Genomic DNA, 20925 nt, shown 5'->3' on the forward strand with positions numbered 1-20925 from the left:
TTACTTTATCTAAAATTTATAAGAAAAAAGAAAAAAATAGGGTAGTGGATTCAAATCTTATTGTGGAAGATTTTTTTAGTTAATTAATACAGCTTAGATTTGAGGAAAATGTAATATAATATACACAGAATTCATAACAATGTTTGTAATATTCTATTCTATAGTTATTCCTTCCTACAATTCACAGTTAGTATTTTCGACGTGTATATGTACACGTGCTGTATGTTTATTTTAGTGTTACCAAATATTCCATATTTGGTTTTGCTATGAGTATTTTCTGATTTTATTTTTAATAGTAGCAATAAAAATATCAATTTTTTTTAACAATGTTTAAATATTTATCAGTTTTCTGTATCTACTTATTTAGGCTTACCTTCGCTTAGGCTAATTTAGACTTTGGCTTTCATTCCTGTTGGCTCCACCTGAGGCAAAAGAGTGCCAAAGGACATGGACATGCATACGCCCAAAAATTTTTACCCTCCTTTACACGCAGTCGGATAAAAAATAGTTAATTAACTGATTTTCATAATAAATAGTTTTTAAGAAGTAGGAGACTAAAAACATGTTTTAATATTTTAAGTGTAGAATTACACTTAAAGAATTTTGAAAATATTTGTTTCTAACTGGCGTATAACTTAAAAATCCTTTTCTATTTTAGTAGTATAGTAGTACAAAGGCTTTTCAGCTAATAAGGGGATTACTGGCGATGCCAACCGCGCTGCTTTATTGCGAATTACTGAACTAATCTCTAAATTTATTAATTGCTCTGCCTGCTGACGCTTAAATAAAATCGGAAAACCACAACAGATCTCATATGTCGGTACTAATAACCTCAAAAACCACATTTTTTAAATGTTGGACAAAAAGATAACAAATTGAAATTCAAAATATTCTTTATTGAAATAGAATTTTTCAAGCACTTTTGAATCGTTGAATTATCATAAAGCCACCGCACCGTCTCGAAAGGCAGTTCTGCTGAGAAAGAACCCGCAAGAACTCTATATTTGTTATTTTTTAAAATATATTTTTTTAAAATTGTAATTTTTTAAAATAAAATTTTTTACTTAATATATGATACAATGGCAGCTATCCTGCATTAATTTTAAATTATTTTACATCCATAAAGTTTCATCATTTAAATATAAATTTATAATAAAATATTATTTACTATTTCCGCCCCTTTTCCCATTTTCCGCCAAATTCTGGAGGCATTGCGTGTTGAGTAGCGGGGCTCAACGTGCTGGTGTCTTATCAGAGCGTGGAAATAAAAATAACATACTTATTGTGGCCACTCCCACTTACACTGTATAACTATATCTTAACATATTATAGCATAGCTCATGATAAAGGCACCTTACTTACGAAGCAATTATTTTCCATACTCTTCGATGGAATTAATTAACTGGCATTCCACATTATTACTGATTAATTATGTCTTAAATTTTAAATCAGTTTAAATTACGGTTCAGCTTCATTACAAGAATATGACTGAAGTTATAACAAAAGTTTTATCATTATATATACATAAACATTGTTTAATGTTTAAAAAAGTATACTAAATAGTATTATATACCTATAGAATTATTCTTTAATATCCACTCCAATTCACATTCATGGATGTCTCTGAGGAGGACTACTTAAGACGACGTCATTCTTCAATACATTTTTAGTAATTATAATTTCAAAGTGGTTAACTACAGTACTTCATAGGGAAATAAGGCTATTAAAAACATAAAAAATGAACAAATTAACGGCGGACAGGCGCTAGTGCATATTTCCGTGGCTTATAAAGCACCTCCGGTCTTGCTATTTCTTCATCCGCTTACCTGTTTATGGCGTTTTTCAAACGAGAATTTCCTTTAGTTATGCTAACCAAGCGGTTGTGGTCGTTTTAAATTCTTTGCGGATTTTTTGCCTTAAGTATTACTTACTTTTCGCTTTGATTTTCGCGATTATTACTCTATATTCTATAGTTATATTTTTATTACATGTATAAGTAAAGAAACAGTTGAAGATTTATCAAAATAGAAGCAATGTCTTGGGAAGGCGTTGGAAAGAGTGTTTTAACACTAAGTGCTGTTTTCCCTCCTATGCAGAATTAGTTATTTAATTTTTGGTAGAGTTGTCAAAAACACGAGCAATATACTTTATACAATTTCCAAAGCAGCGAGTACATGCTCGAGTTGCTTCATATTCAGTAATTTTAGCAGAACGCTTTTAAACTTACAATTTTATGAAGCCCCAGAGCTGTTTACAGTCTCTGACTTAACCATGAAATACTTTATAGTAATATCTATTCTTCTGGAAATGAAGTCGCTATTCTTATGTTAATAGTTTATTTTTTTCTTTTATATTTGTACCTCTAGGTGATAGAATAGCTATGATTATTTTTTTCGAATATGGTTTCTATCAAGTTCCGCCATCTGGCACGCTCGGATCGCCATATTAAAGAACAACAACAACAACAAGTTCCGCCATGCAATACTCAATGTCTTAAAAATTGTAGAACGGAGTGTTTTAACACTAGATTCCCTCTGTCTAATCGGCTTTATCAGAATATAGGTATACTCTTAGAATGCTATAACGGAATACAGATAGGAAGCTAAAAATAAATATATTATTTGTCAGCAGTTGAAAACGCAGCTTGACAGAATGTGCTTAAATTGTCAGAGCTTTCTGTCGTCACTAGACGTATCGTTGTTTACACGATTTGCATTCGATTTATACGGCCGGCTGTATGTGCACAGTGAAATTTTGATTTTTTTGCATCACTTTTATATGTTTTTGTTATTATTAAAATAAATAATATAATAAAACTTATTTCTACAATATCTTACTTCCGTTATCCTTAGAGGAATAACTGAATCTTAAAATGGACACAGGAATAAAAACTACAATTAACATATTGATATCCATACCTATATTCCAAATTCGAAAGTAACTCTGTCTGTCTATCTGTCTGTCTTTTACGCAATCAGGGCCAAACCGCTAATTTAATTGTGATAAAATACTCATATAGAGATACTTGAGGGTCCCGGGATGAACATAGGATACTTTTTTTTCTCATATTTGTAATATTTTCGATATATACTAATATATTAAAATACTTATTAATTTGACATGCAATTTATTCCGCCATGTTAATAACAACCGTCGTCGTTGCTAAGCGACGGCTTGCAAAGTTTGTTGTTTTAAGAAAACGTCACCCAAAATGAGCTTGCTTAACGCAAACTGAAAATAATTTCATAAATATATTTAATAAATATTCGTATAGTTCAAGCGGGCGTAGCCGCGATCGGGTCCACTAGTTATGTAATAAAACTTTCTGTCGCGGCGAGTCGTGGCGCAAAAGCACAAGTGTGCGATTGTAAGCGCTACGTTTGTGGATTCAATTCCCACTAGGAGAATTAAAAGAAACTATTTAATATTTTCATTTCCTCGCTATGATACCGAATCAAGGCACGTCTCTCTTTAAGTTCCCTTTCAACACGTAATGCCTCAAGAATGAATAGGGAACGAAGTGTCTTAACACTAAGTTCCCTGGTTCCCTCTGTCTACATATCATGTGCGGTATACATCGTCAGGCTAAAAATAAAGATTTAAGTTTTATCCGCCATATCAGGAAAGGCAGACAAAATTTAGTGAATTTTGTTCTACACATTCCATGCATAATATTTTTATATCGTTCTAATAATATTATAACGAAAATGTAATAGGAAAATTAACGCTATGGAATATTTTCCATCTTAAAACACAACAAACAAAACACGTATGCAACTGAATTTTGGTTATGGAGAACGTTCGAAACAGCTGACGTTAACAAAAGCTTGACCTCGTATCGTATATTGAATTTTCGAATAAATAGAAGTACATGACGATCGCTCCAATCTTTTTAGTTTGCTGTACCAAAATACAAACTCTTGTATATTTGTTTCTTTTTCAGATTTTTATTGGACATTAGATGGACAAAGAAATTTGACAGTCCGTTACATAAATAATGTGACTTTTTTTAGCTTCTCGCAAATATATACCAATGTTGGCAGAAGGAACCCAGGAATCTAATGTTAGAACACACGTTCCCATTAAGACTTCCATTCCACACTTTCCACCGAAAGCTCGAAGCATTTCGTGTAGCGGAATATATTTCTTAATAAAGCGAAGCCTCCTGGCTTCGCCCACCAATTGCCGCTCGCTTCCATCACTGTTAAAATATATAATTTTTTGAAGACATTGTTTTTTTTTATTATTAACACTTCCGACATTACATTCCCATTCATCCACACAAGGCTTTGTCATTCGTCATCCATCACCCATCACCCAGCTCCCATCGTTATTATCGTCATTCGTAACACTACCATATAAATTAAACAACACTTTTTAGTTTATTTTATACAAAAATAATTCAATAAAAAAAATTCTTGGTTGTAATTTAAAATTTAAATTATAAATAATTTAATTATGAATAAGAGACAAAAACAACAAAAACAATTTACTGACGACAACTCGTTTTATTAATCACTTTATAAGTCAACAAAGAGTATTCTAAAACATTTATAACTAATTTACTGTTTAATACTTATTTATATACAAGGTTTTATTTTATATATAAAAATTAAATCAATTTTACGCTGTATCCCGCACACAGCAAGGTAGGCAGAGGAATTCTAGTGCTAAGACACTCCGTTCCCCACTTTCTGCGAAATTCTGGAGGCATTGCATGTTGAGTGGGGGAACTCATCGCCGCGTTTTGCCTCGACACCAAAGCGGAGAAATGAAAATTTAAATTTAAATAAGAATTTCATTTTCTCAAGTGGGGATCGAACCAACAGCCAGTGGCGTTTACAGTCACATACCCGTGGCCATACATACGTGGCCCCTGGGCCACGACAGGCCTCAATTTTTTTAATATATTTACATAAATTAATATAAAACTAAGCAGGCGCTAGCGTGTCTGTAGCGGTCGGTATGGACGGGATATTAAGGCGTTTCTCCCTAGCATCTTTCTTATGTTGCTTGTAAAACCACCTGTAAAATAAAAATATATTTTTTTATTTAAAAAGATCAAATATCAATTTGATCTAGATTTTGATTTCATTTAGATTACTAAATAAGCACATAATTTCAACAAATTTCAATCTCAGTAGATAGAGATTCCTTTTTTCTCTCTACGCTTTCGTAGTTATTACTTAATTATTTCTTAATATATTACACACGAATTTTAAAAAGTTGCTTCACATATTTTGCTATTCAAAAATAACATTTTACTTACAAAAATATACCAAACGCCGGTATAGTGGCCGCAACACTTAAGAGGAAGACGGCGCCGGGCAATACGTTTAACGTTAAGATGTACACTCGAGAGTAAAGGGGCGCGAAGACAAGCGGCATCATTGTCTCAGCTACGCCGAACAGTGAGAATACTTTTCCTGTAAAGATTAAGGTCTTTTTTCACGATGTATCCTGTGTCATACATTTGGAAGGGAGGGGAGAGAGTGGGGAGGGGCAGGTGTAGTGCTAAGACACTCCATATTCCACATACCAACCAATTCTGAGAGAGCCGCACTTTATCATGTTACCAGAGCGAGGAAATGAAAATAACTCATTCCCCGAAGTGGTAGTCGAAATCATTACCGCTGAGTTGATAGCCAGAGCAACCTCTTTATGTATTTCAGCGTAAAAAAGTACGATTGGTGCTTAAAGACTTTCTGATGCAATTCCATTTACGACCGCAAAGGAACATTGACGAATGTCACGTCACCAACGAGCCTTTTTCATTCATCGGCACTCATGTGTCAATCATCTCTTACTCTTATTTACCATTTTAAGCATACTTATCGCCTACCTTTTCTAGAATGAAATTAATCTGAATTTTTAATCCCGTAGTAATTATGGCAAAAATATTTACATTACATTTAATATTTTACAAAGACAATTATATAAGAATTATAGTCAAATATATGTGATTCGTTATATCACATAAATTAATAATATTCTGAATATAATTTTTGCATTAACACTTAATTTAACTTATTTACAATTTATTATTTAATTTTAACTTAATTACAATTTACCTACATATTTATAGGATGTTTATTAAAAATATTAAACATATTTAGTGATTGGAGCAAAAGATATTTAACAATTATAGATAAATAGATAGATAATAGATAGATAGATAAACAGAAATCGCTAAATTTAGGTAATTCTACTTACCCAATTCTTGATGAGAAACTAATTTTGAGGCGATCGAACGAAGGGCGATGGTCGTTGTACCATTTAATACTTCTAAGAGAGGTGCTGGAAATTAATAGACTATTATTTATTTTATGTTTAATGTAAAATCTCCAAAAGACAGACATTTGTTGAGAACATTATGAAATTCTATTGTAATGATTATTGGATCTCATATAACAAATATTCTAATATTTTTTAACCTATTTTTTTTATAGAAATCTAGGTATAATACAACTAAGATAACTTTATACTTATACTATATGAGGGATACCACATGAAGTTAAAAATACTCTATCTAAGAATTATTGAATAATACTTTTAAAAAGAATATTTTTTGTACCCAAAAATTAGAAACTTTATTTTCTTTTCATAATATTTCTTTCTTTTTAATATTTCATTCTTTTCATAAGTACAACGTAATTCAATAGAAAAACGAAAAAAAATATGAATACCGTAAAAAAACATACCCATGTATACTTCAACATTATTTCTAGCGAATGCGAGCACAAAGGAGCCGGCTATTTTACTAGTTGCAGAAATCATTCCCAACACAGCATCGTCTACTCCCATTTTCTTGCTAAATACACTTATGCAGAACATTGTACCTGAAAATAATATTAAAATGACTTTAGCTCACGATTATGTTAAAAAAAGGCTATTTTTTTGTATGCGTTGAAGTTGTGATAGATAAGCGACGAAATTTAAGATTTAAAAAGAACTTTAGTGACTAATTCCAATTATAGATATTTTCATATTTTCTTAGATGTTTGTATGTATATTGGTTTATTAACCGGAAAATGATTTAGACGCACCTCGTGAGTGTGCATGTATATACAAAAAATCTACTAAATTTAACTGTTTAATAAGGTAACCATATAAAACACTGGGTTAGTTTCAATAATAGAATACAGCCTCATTTCACATGGCTTTTAAATAAAGTAACCTAGTAAGTTCTATAATACTCCAAAATCCAGAAAACAAGAATGTTTTTAACACAAACATCTCTAGTAATCGAATCCACTACCATCATGTGGAAAATCTCATACTGTCAATTCCTAATATACAACAGTACTTACCTGATTCGTGTTAAAATGTGGAACACAGATAAAAGGAGGGTCCAAACAAAAACAAAACAAACTTACCCAAAGAATGTGTGACGAGATTATACGTGGAATAAATGCTGTACTTCACTTCGTCCCAATTAAAACGATACCGCGCAAAAATATACATTATACTGAGCTCACCTGAAACGTTAAAAAGTCCATTAAAAATCGCCCATCCGTCAAAATGAAATCTGTAAAGGGCACGGACAAATATATACTATAGAAATGATATCTGTATAACATAACATAATAAAAATATTTGTTAATTTAAGGCAAGAGCAAGGTTTTAGGTAGGGCAAGGCAAATCAAGAAGAGGTTTTGTGCCGCAAAGATGCAATTGTGCAACTGTAAACGTGTCTGATTGTGAATTTGAGGCCAGTGGCGCAGGGGCACGGTGTGACTGTAAAACCGACTGGTTGAGGGTTCAATTCCCACTCGAGGGGATGAAATATTTATTTAAATTTATATTTCCATTTCTTCGCTCTGGTGTCGAGGCAAAGCGCGGCGTTGAGTTCTGCTACGCAACACGCAATGACTCCAGAATTCGGCAAAAAGTGGGGAAGCGTTTCAACACAAAGTTGCGTAAAGCTGATTTAATTTTTATAATTTAAACCCACACCGTCGCGTTCACAGTCACACGCCGGCCTTAAGAGAGCTCGAAATTCCTAAAATATATACAGAAAAAAAATACATGAAGTGCACGCATAAGCCACTTTCGTACAAATCCTTATCGCGACACAAAAGTGCTTTTTCAACTCGTATACCTACGTACGTACATTTGGTCCACTGCAGTGCAACTAAAATGTATGAACAAATAAATCTCTCGAAACAAGTGTAAATATAAAATTGCTAAATTATTTTATCGTAGCCCGAGTTAATCCCATTATATAATACAATATTCATATTAACACTGTGGATGTCGATAGTTACATTTTTTGCACCTTGTTCCATAAAGATTTAATTAGATATATTTTTGTTATTTCTGATTTTTTGAAAAAAAATGAAAATGTTGAATATTTCATTATTATATTATAATTTCATGTCAGCCTCATAAATCTAATAATGTTTATATGTTTATGTTCCTATTGTGTTTTCTAATTGTAAAGGAAGTAAACAATTATTAAGTTGCGTTGAAAAACCCACAGATAAATGTCTATATTTCTCGAGAATTGTTGTTATCTTATTGAATTGTATCATTTCATTAGTAAATGAGATCATCTATTTGGACTTGTGCAAAACGTATGTTAAATTTTGTAATTGTGTATGTACGTTTGTTTCTTTATTCTTCGGAATTCCCCACTGTGACTGAATCATTAAAACAATGACAATTATAGTCTTCATGTTTCATTATCTGTTTTGCTGTGTTCTAACAATCGTATGAATATTACTTGTAAATGTCATCTCATAACAAATAATATTTAATGAATTACCTTAAACAATCTTCAATATCATTCACAGCGCTATAGAATAAGACAGGGCCTAAACGGGAGCCTTGTAATACTCACTAAGGTAACTCGTATATTGATATTTACTTATGATTTTCATGTGATTTTGAATTGCTTTTGAAATTTGTATATAATTAATACATTATATTTACAGATTTTTAGTCATCACGTTTACAGACAGTCAGACGATACCGAAGCGATATTGATATGTTCAAATAAATAAATAATAAAATAAATATATTATGTAGTATTATTTATAATCAGTGTGGTGGCATAACTAAACTAAATTCTTTTGTTGAAATTTAATTTGGCTATAGTCGAAATAGTGAAGCATCACCAATCTGTTTCCTACGAGTGTTTCACTGTGACTATTCTTTTTTCATTCGTTTGATCCGTACAATTCGTGTGCCGTCAATTATATTTTGCTGATCTGACATGAATCAATTTACAGCATAATGCGTAGCAGCTCTATGTAGACCGTATGTTAATAGATGTTTACCAGCAATGTTGGAGAAAAAATGTAAAATTCTATATTGTTAACTTTTGTTCACATTAGCTTTGCGTTTTGTCTTGTTACCAGAATTATAAAATTTAAAAAAAATGCCCCGACTGGGATTCGAATCCACAACTGTCGTGTTTACCGTCGGCCGCTGTGCCATTGCGCCACAACAAAACAATTAAAACGCTTAATTACATATATGTATTTAAAATTATCTCATTTTTTGTGTAAATTAATATCAAAACGGTAATACTCGAGCGAACACTAAGTAACCTGACCGTACTCTATTATAGATTGCATATTACGTTACAGAGTCATCTGTCCAAATGATGAATTGCAATGGTTTCTAATGCAAAATAAAAAAACGTTGTTAAGACTTTTAGATTACCTAAGAATGAGGTTTATCTGTTTTTATATATGCTATTTTTATTTATATAATATTATAAAATTGTAATTGTACAATTGGAAGATGAGAACGGAACGGAGTGGCACAAGAAAAAAAGTCGGAAAAATATAGGGATTGCCAGCTGGACCCATTTGATTTTTTGAAGATTTTATTGGTTAAATGGATCGCGACTGTCAATCCTTCTATTTCTTTGTACTTTGACATCATGAAGTCTGATTGTTGCTATGATAGACGCTCTCACTATACGCTCTTTTTTGGGGTTCCGTACCCTAAAAGAAAAAACGAAACCCTTATAGGATCACTTTGTCGCCCGTATGTTCTGTCAAGTCCATTTACCTCGAGATCGCGTGGAGGTATCAAGTTGGAATTAATACAAAATATTCAGGATTAAGGTCCCTTGGATCACAGAAAAAAAATAAGTTTATAATAATGAAGTCTATGTGAACGCACTCGAAAGGTATTTAAAATGTAAGTTTATAAAAAATGCTTCCAAAATATTAATTTGTCCCCAACTACATCTAGACAAATGACTTTATTTGCCAAAAAAATTTTGAAAACAGGTAACAATATAGATTTTAGTTTTATTATTTTGTAAACTGACAGATTTTTCGAAAATACAATCAACCTTTATTCTAGATTTAATTACCGACCTTGGAATATTTTAATTCATATGCCACCTATCATGCATTTTTTTTTCTACTTTTTCTACATCATTTAAACCTATTGAAAATGGTGGAATGTTTTAAATGTCAATAAATTTGTATTTAATATATTACTAGCGACCCTCTTGCGGCTTCGCCCGCTTTAACTACTGGATTATTCATGTAATATATGTTTGCAAAGCACTTAAAATAATGTGAAAATTAATTAAACCCTAATGCAACCCGCATTTTTGTAGTTTCAATAAGGATTTTCCAATTGTTTTACACAGCAAGGATTTTTTTGTAGGTACCGTAATTTTAAATCTGTCCTACTAATCTTTTCAAGTACTTATTAAAATATATTTAAATGACTATTTTTAAACGGAAGAAATTATAAACAAAAACCTACCTACTAATAACTACTACAAAAAATATGAAACCAAATATATCGCGCTGAAATAATACATTCAACTCCAATTATCCAATACGTGCAAACGCATCTAACTAAATCTTCGTTGCTATAGAGGCAGCCGGGTTTTTTTTTTGAGCTTGTGGTTAATGCTGAAGGGGGTATTCTGTCCCTGATGAAAAGCAAGCACGACGTGGCTGCCTGTGAGGAAAACAAATAGAATGCATCGGCCGGGAATCGAACCCGGGCCGCCCGCGTGGCAGGCGAGCATTGTACCACTGAACCACCGATGCGTGTAAGGCAGGCGGGCGCGGCGTTTCGCAGCAAGGATTTTTTGATATTGTAACAACTTCTAAAGTACTTATTAAAATGAAAAACAGTAAAAGACAGTTTTGATCTACATTAAGTGGCCAACGTAACTAATATACTTATTTATATGCCGAGAGTAAGGGATAAGTGAAACTTAAGTAACATACAGTTGAGGTGTCAACGGCGGGATGTGTTAACAATTAAATGCGTTTTTCTGTAAAACTATTCGCAATTTCGAAATACTGTAAAAAGCAAATTTTATCTTCGTTTAACGTAGAAAATTAATAAAGTATTTTAAAGGATAACGATTAATACCATTATGGAAAAATATCCCTCACAATAAAAAATATATTGAAATTACAATTTTTAGACAGAAATATGATCACTACACGTTATCCTTAAAAAATACGAATATGCTCTCGCGGACTTTTTTGTAGATCTTATTAAGAGGAACAATCCTCCAGTACATTATTTTCATGTAGTACTTACCATTAAAGCAGCGCATGCGCGAAAGTGTCTCAACGGGTAGGACTTTATACACATTTATCGTATTTATGTTAATTTACATAAGAATGTACAAATAATAAACTATATATAAACCTTCCCTGAGAAATACTCGACCTAATGGTGAAAACCGCATCAAAATCCGTTGGGTGGTTTAGAAGAAGAAGAGTTAGAAACAACAGACAGATACGAAAAGCGACTTTGTTTTATAAGATATAGGATAGGATATAGGATAACTATTCTTTGGATATATGCTATTTCTCTTAATTTACGTGATCAACAGATCCTAGTACTAGAATTAGGAAACTAGTATCAAGTCCATAAAGAACCTAGTGTCAAGACATTCCGTTTTCTGCTTTCGCCCGAATCCCAGACATTGTGCGGCGGAAGTAAATTCTTCGTCTTACTAATGAGCAGGAAAATAGAAATAATTTTCCCCGGATGGAAATCGAAGTCCCAATCATCACAGACGGACGCCTGGTCATTCAGCGCTACAATTTATTTCCAAAATATAATACTTTAAGCAATATACCGTTACTAACAGTTACTTTTTCCGCCATTATTCAGATTCTTTATTTCCGGTTACTTTACATAAATATATTTATTGTAAATACTTTTATACATGTTATCCTTTTTGGTAAAGTTTGACCTACTTGGACAACCGGTCCGATCGAATTTAAGATTTCAGTTTAATCATTAAGATCAAAACATCATAAGAATCATTTTATGTTGTTTGGATATTTCCATATGACAATTTCAAATATATGCATACTAAAACTTAATTAAAAAGCAATATAACTTTTAAACTCTCATGATATAGAAAATATAAAGTTGAAATCTTTTTTTAAATAAACATGCTAATTATGTTTTTTATAAAACAAATTTCATATTCAAACATAAAAATATTAGTTTTAAAAGGTGACTTTACCTTTTACAAATTTGTAACTCATTATGTTATACAAATTTGATAAAAATAAATAATGAGGCTATCGTGGTTTAGTGGCACAAGGATGTATTGTCAGTTCATTTCTCACTTATGGGATTAACTTAGGGGATGAAATGAAGCATTTAATATTTTCATTTCTCCGCTCTGGTAACGCAATGATTCGAGAATTTGGCGGATAGTGATGGACGGTAGTGTAGGTTCCTAGGTTCAGTACCCAAATCCTCTCTACTATATGATCAGCAGCTTCATCAGCCTGATATCAGGCTGATGAAGTGAGAATATTTTAAAAAATAAGCTTCTTAGCATTTGCTGCATTCACCGCCTATGGCATTATGCAAGTAACGATACAAATATAGGCTTATGTGGACCCTTTAAAAAGTGCATTAACTCAAATCAGAATATAACCCACAACTATCGTGAGCACATAAAGAGATTTATCAAACTGCGCCATGATGGATTCTCATTATTATACAGTGGTGAATTATACACGATTCTAAAAGATGTAATTTAAGCTACATTTCTTTGCTAATCGAATTAAGTTTTGACCTTTCCCAATCTTGCATTATACTTAAATTTAAATGTTCTTTTTTATTTATTTTAGTTGCCAAGTTTTTGTTTATATTTTTTTTCATACTTTATCTCATGCATAATTTCGTATTTTTTTAAGTCCAGCAATATTAATAGTGGGTAGTGTCCAAATTATTAAGTTCCTATATCTTTATTGCGGTACATCATGTTTACTATTACTTAAAGTAATATTAATAAGAAGTAACAAGAATAAAGTAATCTCTGTATCCGCAAACGAATTAGAACTAAGTTTATACCCTAAAAAACATACCCAATAAAAAATCGTATCCACAACCATAGTCATTCAAATTTAACAATATTACGTAAACAAAACTATACATGTTTTAAATTACGAAATGGCTAAAAACGAATATTAATTAATATAAATTGTATATAATACTTTAGAATACAAAACAATTTCACATAATTAACTTTCCAATTAAATTAAAAATTAAAATACAATTATGGTAATGACATCTTGGAACTATAAATAGCTTAGCATTAATAATTTATGATGTAAAGTTAATTTTTTTCATATTAAAAACGAATATATCAAAATCTTAATATTCCAATACTGTTAGTATTGGCATCTCTTAATAAACTAATATTACTTATCTAATATTACTTATCTTTGTTTTAATTGTTATTTCATATTAAAAATAAAATTATATTTAATATTTTATTAATAGCATTCTATATTGCTATAATAATTCTACGCAATTGCCATTGTGTTGCTGAAATTAAAAAAAAACAAATCTACCTATGGAGATGCTAACTACATACATAAATTGTAACAAGCCTATAAAAATGTCGAATCAGCTTGATAAGAACGTATGGCTTATTAGTTCAGAGTCAGAGTTCAGTTTTTAATAGGCAAGTTAAGTCCTACTACGTATAAATTCAATTTTGTATATATGTTTTCTAAAACATTACATTATTTTTATCATTTTATAAGAACATGGAAAAAAAATCCTAACAAACAACATTCTTCTTAATGAATATAATAGGAATGGTTCAACGCTGCCTTTGGATACCAGAGGGGGAAAATATTTTTAATACAATCAATTCCCCTAGTGAAAATCGAACCACGTCCATCACGTGTACATCAAACGCTTATGCCACTGTGCCAAGACGGCCTCTAATAATTATTTTTATAAATCGCGAATATTATTTATAAAAGCCCCCAAAATAATAATTTGGCCAATGATTAATCAGTAATTAATGATTAATTAATGATTAATCATTAATCATTACATAAGATATTTTATAAATATTTAAATTGAAATATCAAAGATATACCATTACTTGGTACTCGGTTCAGAATCAGTAAAATTCTTATTGTCGGCAATTAACGGATGTTAAACATAATAAAATTTAATGCTTTTATTACTATAACCGTTATCTGTCACTTTCTGATTACATTATTTATCAATGTATTTGTTTAGTTCTACACACGTTGTGTAAGAGAATATTGTTTGTTTGTTTTTAATGATTGAATGGTGGAGTTATCGTGGCGCAGTGGAACTGCATAGGACTACAAGAACAATGATGGTGGCTTCAATCCACACTCAGAGCAATGTGATTATAATTAAATTATCTTTATTTTTCCCCTCTCTGTTTTCAGATAGCATGGCGCTCCTCCACCCATGAGTTCATATTAGGAAAATAAGCATCTGTCCAAATTTCACGTTACTACCATCAGCGGTTATGGCTGTGTATGCGTCTATAACTCAGTCAATCGGAACTTCTCCTTTTATATATGTATATTTTTATATATAATTTCATTTTTTATAAAACTTACCCCATAATGGTCCAAAGCTGAGACAGACCACTGTAAGAATCAAGCATATCCTTAGTCTTCTATTATTTCTTCCTTTTTTGAATGCAATGTGAATTGTTTCTTTGAGACTATGAAAATCGAAAAACTCAAAAAGAAAACCAATACATCCTGTACGTTTTTCCTGAAAGGAAGATGTAGGTATATATTTTCATAATACGTTCGAAGATAAATAAATTATAGAAGTAATCTAAATGTTACTTTATCTTCATCATATGATTTCTTTTTTAATAAATGATTTCTTAATCGAATATTCAAAATAAGCAAAGAGTTTAGTGATTAGTACTCCATTCTCCACTTTCCATAATATAAAGTAAGTAAGCTTGTTGAAAGTCGACAAAGAAACACTTGATTCACAATTATTTTCCCTATAATAGATTTTTCTAATTACATTACTTAGTCTAAATAAAATATGATATATCATAATAATAAAATATTTAGTAGGGGTTAAACATTAACATAATTATGTAATATTAAAGAAATCTAACTTAACTCAAACCATAAAATATAAGTATTTAAAAATCAATAAGGAAAATCTTAAAGTCAATAACATGCCAATATGTCAATAATAAAAACATACCTTTGTTTTATTTTCCAACCACCTGTGGTCCTTAATAGCGAACGTCACGTACAAAAAGTTAATGATCTGACACATAGCAGATACAGAGAACACTCCATAGTATCCTGTAAACTTCAAAAGCACCCCACTCAACCCCATTCCTATGGGGAATCCTACTGTCATACACAAACTGAGTATACCCAATCTAAATGTCCTTGTATCCTTGGACGTTATATCACCTAAGTAACTGTACGTGCCAAGCAGCATAGTGTACCAGCCACCGGTCAACGATGGAAATATGACCTCCATAAAAACAGTCAACTCCACGGGGACCTCATAGAAGAAGTACGTATTCAACATGTTCAGAAGGCACGTCATGAATTCCCCAAAGATTGGTAATAACATACATATTTTCCTTTTTCCCGTCTTGTCACTCCAAGCGCCGATAAATAGCATGAGAATGGTCGGTACTGCCGTGTGTATAACACTTTTCCAAGCTTGGACGGATGCTATTAACTTCTGTACCTCATCTTCTTCGAAAGTAAGATTGGCCCGTTTCCTTAGCCTTAAATTTGTGCACACAAGATCATCAAACTCCAAATTGACTCTACAAGCCTTATCTAAATTAAGATTTTGAGTCGCCAACATTGCTAATACACTGGGCATAACGAATAACGCCAGAACTGGCTCCACTGTTATATTCGATTTTGCATATTTCAATTTACCCCAACAACTTAGATTTTGGACATCAGTCTTCACTTTAGATTTTAGGGGCTGCTCCTCGACAGTTTCATCCACGGTTTTTGATTTTTCGTTTTCCATTTTTTATATAAAAATTTGGAAACAAAGTATAATTTTAATGTAACAAAAATCACATTTTTAAAGATCTTCTAGCGATGCACATGCAGCGTCGTCGCAGCACAGAACACACTGTCCGATTGTCCGCACCTCGCGTACAAGCATCCTTATATTGTGATATCGGTTTTAGTATCATCAAACACTCGTCGCGCTTTGTAAACAGACTTGAACGTGCAACAATCGACACCTGTTAGTCAATACTAATAATCAATAAATGTATATATATATATATATATATATATATATATATATATATATATATATATATAACAAACAATAAAATAAAAGAGATTGGACTGCAATGAAACACACGTTTCTAGGCAAATTTTATTTCTTAATTCAATCGATATAAATAAAGCCATTATATATTCACATTTTCCATTTCTTCGACTTGTTTGTTGTCTTGCTGTTGTTCGAAATACATCCATCTGGAAAAGAGTATATCTTATTAAAAATAATTTGCTAAACGTTTATAAATGTCTTTGAAATATAATTTAAAATTTATCATTTTCTTAGGCTGCCATGGCGCAGTGGGACAGCGTGAGGGTTGTGAGATCGATCCTACTCGAGAGTAAAAATAGAATGCAAGACAAAGCGTGGCGTTGAGATCCGCCACTCAACATACAATATCTCGAGAACTTTGTACTTTACATTAAGTGCCTACAATACTATATATAGCATAGGAAGGAAGGCGAAGCCGCAAGAGGGTCGCTAGTTTATATTAAATCTAAGAACCAGTCGAGTGGGAGCAACATTCGTTTAAAAGGCATCGTTATGTAAGATGAGGCAAATAAACAATTAATTTAGTGAAAAAAGTTAAGATTAGTAGATATAGTAGGTAGTTTCTGAGGTTAGAGTTTTCACCCAAACAAGCTATTCAGCTTTATAATATGAGTAACAAAGTAAAATTTACTTTGTAGGTTCACGCTGTATCCCACACATAGAAGGATAGGCAAGAGGAACCTGGGAACCTAGTTTTAAGACAAACAAAGCATCAAAAAGTCGATTGTATGAAATTTCTGCATACTAAGGTGTCTCTGCTTATCCTGCTATGCAGGAATAAGCGAAATGCTGATTTTAGAAAAAATCTAAAAAATTACTTGTTTATTATTTACATGTTCCCGACCTATTATTTATCTGTTCTATGATATTTATAATAGATATTTTTTATCGTAGTTACTTCCGCTCCATACTCTATGAGTTGAATAAACTTAGAAATTAGATAGTTTTACTATTAATAAAGATTTTTTATAAACTTTTTTTTTATTTATGCATTATATTATAGTTCAATTCTATTTGACATGTCGTATTTTGAGGCCTGTCGTAGCGCAGGGGCTCAAGCGTGCGACTGTAAATGCAACAAGTTATGGGTTCGATTTCCACTCGAGGAAATGAAATATTTAATATTTTCCTCGCCCTGGTAAAGAGGCAAAGCGCGACGCCACTTAACCTTTAAGTATGGACATTAGGTCTGACAGACCAGACAGTTCTACGAATTCTACAAATCGGCCACTTCTCGGTGACCTCCGCCACTGAGTCTCTCAGTACCTTTCGTATTAATGACAAAATGAATGTAGATAGCAGTGGTTGTGTCTCTGGGTTCAAAACGCGTGAGTATTTAACTTTCTAAACGGGGCCTGGGTCTGTCAAACCCGACGTCCATGTTTCCCATACATGAATGATTTCAAAACGCCATATATTTTTATAATATTACAAAATATACTTTAATATTTTAATTGTATTATTTGTATTCAAATGTTTTTATTGTTTTATATCATATATTAGTTGGCATTGTTTGTTATATATTTTAGTAATATAAATATTATTTACCTAAAAAAGATTCAATTTTTTTAGTTTTTATGATAAAATGGAAAAAAATGATCGACCTAGCACGTCAGGGACAAAAATATCAGTACTTTATAATCAACATCAAACAAAAGAATTGGACGACGACATTTTATAAAGAAAATAGCACTTTATCAAATAAAAAGACGCGTTTTGTATACTAAACTACTCTAAGAATTGAGAATGACTTTGACTCGCGTTTCGCGATCTGATCTATCATTTATTGAACATGAAGCTAAAAAAATAGTTTTGGGATCTTGAAAAACATGTAGACCCCCAAAAGATATATAGAAACACAACACATACTTATGTTGACTGCAATCGTCCTGTTTGCCTACAGTGTTGAAAGCCATTGTGTATCCATGTTCAATAATACCCTATCTTGAGGTGTTGTCAAAATTTTCATTTTATAACATAAGATGTAATTTCTTTATTCTTTTTATTTGTTAGACTTTATATTTTATTAAAAAAATATTTATTTTATTATCTGTCTTTTTTTTATAGTATTATTTTCTTAAGATCATCCCATGTGGCCAAAGACTGAAATTGTGACTTTAAGTTACTTAAAGCGTTGTGATGCGTAAACTTTATTAAAAAGCGATTTTATTGATATTGATTTTGTTTGATTTGAGGCTATTCATGTAAACAGCCAGCAACATTAAAAAACAGCCGGAATATGACCAATAAATACACTGGTCTGACAGACCCGACGTCCATATGTATGTTATAAAAAAATCACGTCCATAGTTAAAGGTTAATAAGCAATGTTCCCAGAATTCAGCGGAAAGTGGAGTACAGAAATGTGTTAGATTAAGTTCCCAGGTTTCCTCTACCTATCCTGCATTATGCGGGATACAGTGCGAAGCAAAAAAATATGTACGTTAAAGCCGTACTCAGAGACATCAATTAGAGTTTAACTGATGTTAATGTTAAAAATCAATATGGATTTCATGCTAATAAAAACCAAATGACAAGTAAGAGCGTGGTCTAAAATATTTTACTTTAATTGATTTCATTAAGCAAAAGAGCATCATTATAACTTGGTGTTCATAAATAAAGACGCTAATGAGAAATCTAAACCATTAAGGTTAAGCAACTATAAATTTAAATACATTTTAATTTACATATTGCCTGTAAACACGACGGTTTTGGATTAATTGCGCTTGAGTTACACGCTGTCCAGCCATCATGGGGCTGATGATGATGTGCTTCATCATTATAAGGAGCCACAAAGCATTTTTAGTAAATCTTACCCAAAAATAGCCACAGCTGGTACTGTCATTCCGGCTCCTAGAAGAAAGACCGCACCAGGTAGAACGTTGAGGGTGGCCATGTATACCCTGGAGTAGAGAGGTCCGTAGACTAGCGGCATCATGGCTTCCGCTAGCCCGAAGAGAGAATTCACTTTACCTGAAAAATTATTGAATATTAGCTAACCACCTAACTATATCAGGGGAGATAGAAGGAATTTAGTGTTAAAACACTCCGTTCTCCACTTTCTATAATTTTAGAGGTATTGCGTATTGAGTGGCTGTACTCAACGGTGGGCTTTTGTTTAAACATGAACGAATTATGGAAAACTATTTATTTTTATAATAAACATTCATCCGAGCGAAATCGAACTCGCTCTCCCGTCAACAGGCAACCACTCACAGCAAAACCACAGCACCAAACTTCATTAAGTATATTTTAAAATTGTATTTTTAGTGTCATCCTTTTTATCTGATTATTTTTCAAAATATTTACATAATGTTTTTTAGAAATATTGAAGGTCAAATTAATTCTGGTCCAAACACCGGTTTTTAAGGTTATATATAAGTAGACTTAACATTTGAAATTATTTCTTTTTAAGTTCAACCTTTGCTATAAAATAATATGTCCAATTATTTAATGCCAATGTTACTGATTAAAACCGAAACATAAATTTATAAGAATCAGCTTCGAAACTGAATAAGCGCAGTCTTAAGATATTTAACAGAGTACAGAAATAAACTTCTCACTGTTTCTTGCGGGCATTTTAAAACATTCATTGATACGGAACTAAACGCTACGTACTTCAATCTTTAAGAAATTTGAACCCGTAACTAGGATAGGATAGGACCCAAGCACGCCATAATGATTAATCATATTTCGTTATTCTTTATTACATTAATAATAATTATTGTTTTTGAAATATTGTTAAGCAAAAAAAATAACGGAACTAAACGCCGCGTACTTCAATCTTTAAGAAATTTCAACCCGTAACTAGGATAGGATAGGACCCAAGTACGCCATAATGATTAATCAAATTTCGTTATTCTTTACTACATTAAACATAATTATTATTCTTGAAATATTCTTAAGTAAAAAAAATATCATTATTTTTTTTTATTTTAATGAATTGAAAAAGAAGAAGTGCATTCACCTGGTGCATATCGCCTATCCGTAACAAATGTAACGCTATTAGTTTGTATACTCAACTGACACGCTTAAAAACCATGAAGTAGAAATTAACAATAAAATATTTATAATTTTACAATGAAAATTGCATTAATTCTTTGCATTGCATTTTATTTTTGCATTTGTTAAAAAAGGATATCCATAGCTTTTATTATAGTGTACTGATAGTTGCGGTCAATGGTCACGTACATATGGGAAAATCCAAAATTATATTTTAAAATATTCAAAATTCAAATTCAAAATTTAAAATCGTCGAATGAACATATGAACAAAAAGCTACCACCGGTTCGGAAGGCAGTTCTGCTGAGAAGAGCCTGCAAGAAA

At 31.8% G+C, this 20925-nt stretch overlaps 2 protein-coding genes across 3 annotated transcripts in view; both read right to left on the reverse strand.

The window, feature by feature from the left end:
* Window positions 1-4488: 4488 nt before the first annotated feature.
* Window positions 4489-16416, reverse strand: LOC146532862 (putative peptidoglycan muropeptide transporter SLC46). Its single transcript, XM_085196087.1, has 7 exons — window positions 15481-16416; window positions 14865-15024; window positions 7377-7478; window positions 6702-6839; window positions 6214-6297; window positions 5270-5426; window positions 4489-5025 (listed from the first exon to the last, which is right to left on the reverse strand). Exons 1-7 carry the CDS (start codon window positions 16279-16281, stop codon window positions 4932-4934), a joined length of 1536 nt encoding a protein of 511 aa, XP_085052213.1. The 5' UTR covers window positions 16282-16416; the 3' UTR covers window positions 4489-4931.
* Window positions 16417-16630: 214 nt separating this feature from the next.
* Window positions 16631-20925, reverse strand: part of LOC146532863 (putative peptidoglycan muropeptide transporter SLC46) — a 62811-nt gene continuing 58516 nt past the window's right edge. For both annotated transcript variants that reach the window (XM_085196051.1, XM_085196050.1), the window contains exons 6-7: window positions 19416-19572; window positions 16631-16745 (exon numbers count right to left, since the gene is read on the reverse strand). In XM_085196051.1, the coding sequence (XP_085052177.1) occupies window positions 16679-16745; window positions 19416-19572 (224 nt within the window). In that variant the 3' untranslated portion in view covers window positions 16631-16678. The remainder of the gene's footprint in view (window positions 16746-19415; window positions 19573-20925) is intronic.

Source organism: Heliconius melpomene, chromosome 13, assembly GCF_056956725.1.
Source record: "Heliconius melpomene rosina isolate 202511_hmr_F chromosome 13, ASM5695672v1, whole genome shotgun sequence".
Classification (NCBI taxonomy): Eukaryota; Metazoa; Arthropoda; class Insecta; order Lepidoptera; family Nymphalidae; genus Heliconius; species Heliconius melpomene.

Bases quoted from the DNA above. Each gene is read 5' to 3' on its own strand.
- LOC146532862 (XM_085196087.1), bottom strand. From the start codon at position 16,281: ATGGAAAACGAAAAATCAAAAACCGTGGATGAAACTGTCGAGGAGCAG. The intron at 5,427-6,213 runs GTAAGTAGAATT...TAATCTTTACAG, and splicing joins AGTTTCTCATCAAGAATTGG to GAAAAGTATTCTCACTGTTC. The intron at 5,026-5,269 runs GTAAGTAAAATG...TTTATTTTACAG, and splicing joins CCGGCGTTTGGTATATTTTT to GTGGTTTTACAAGCAACATA.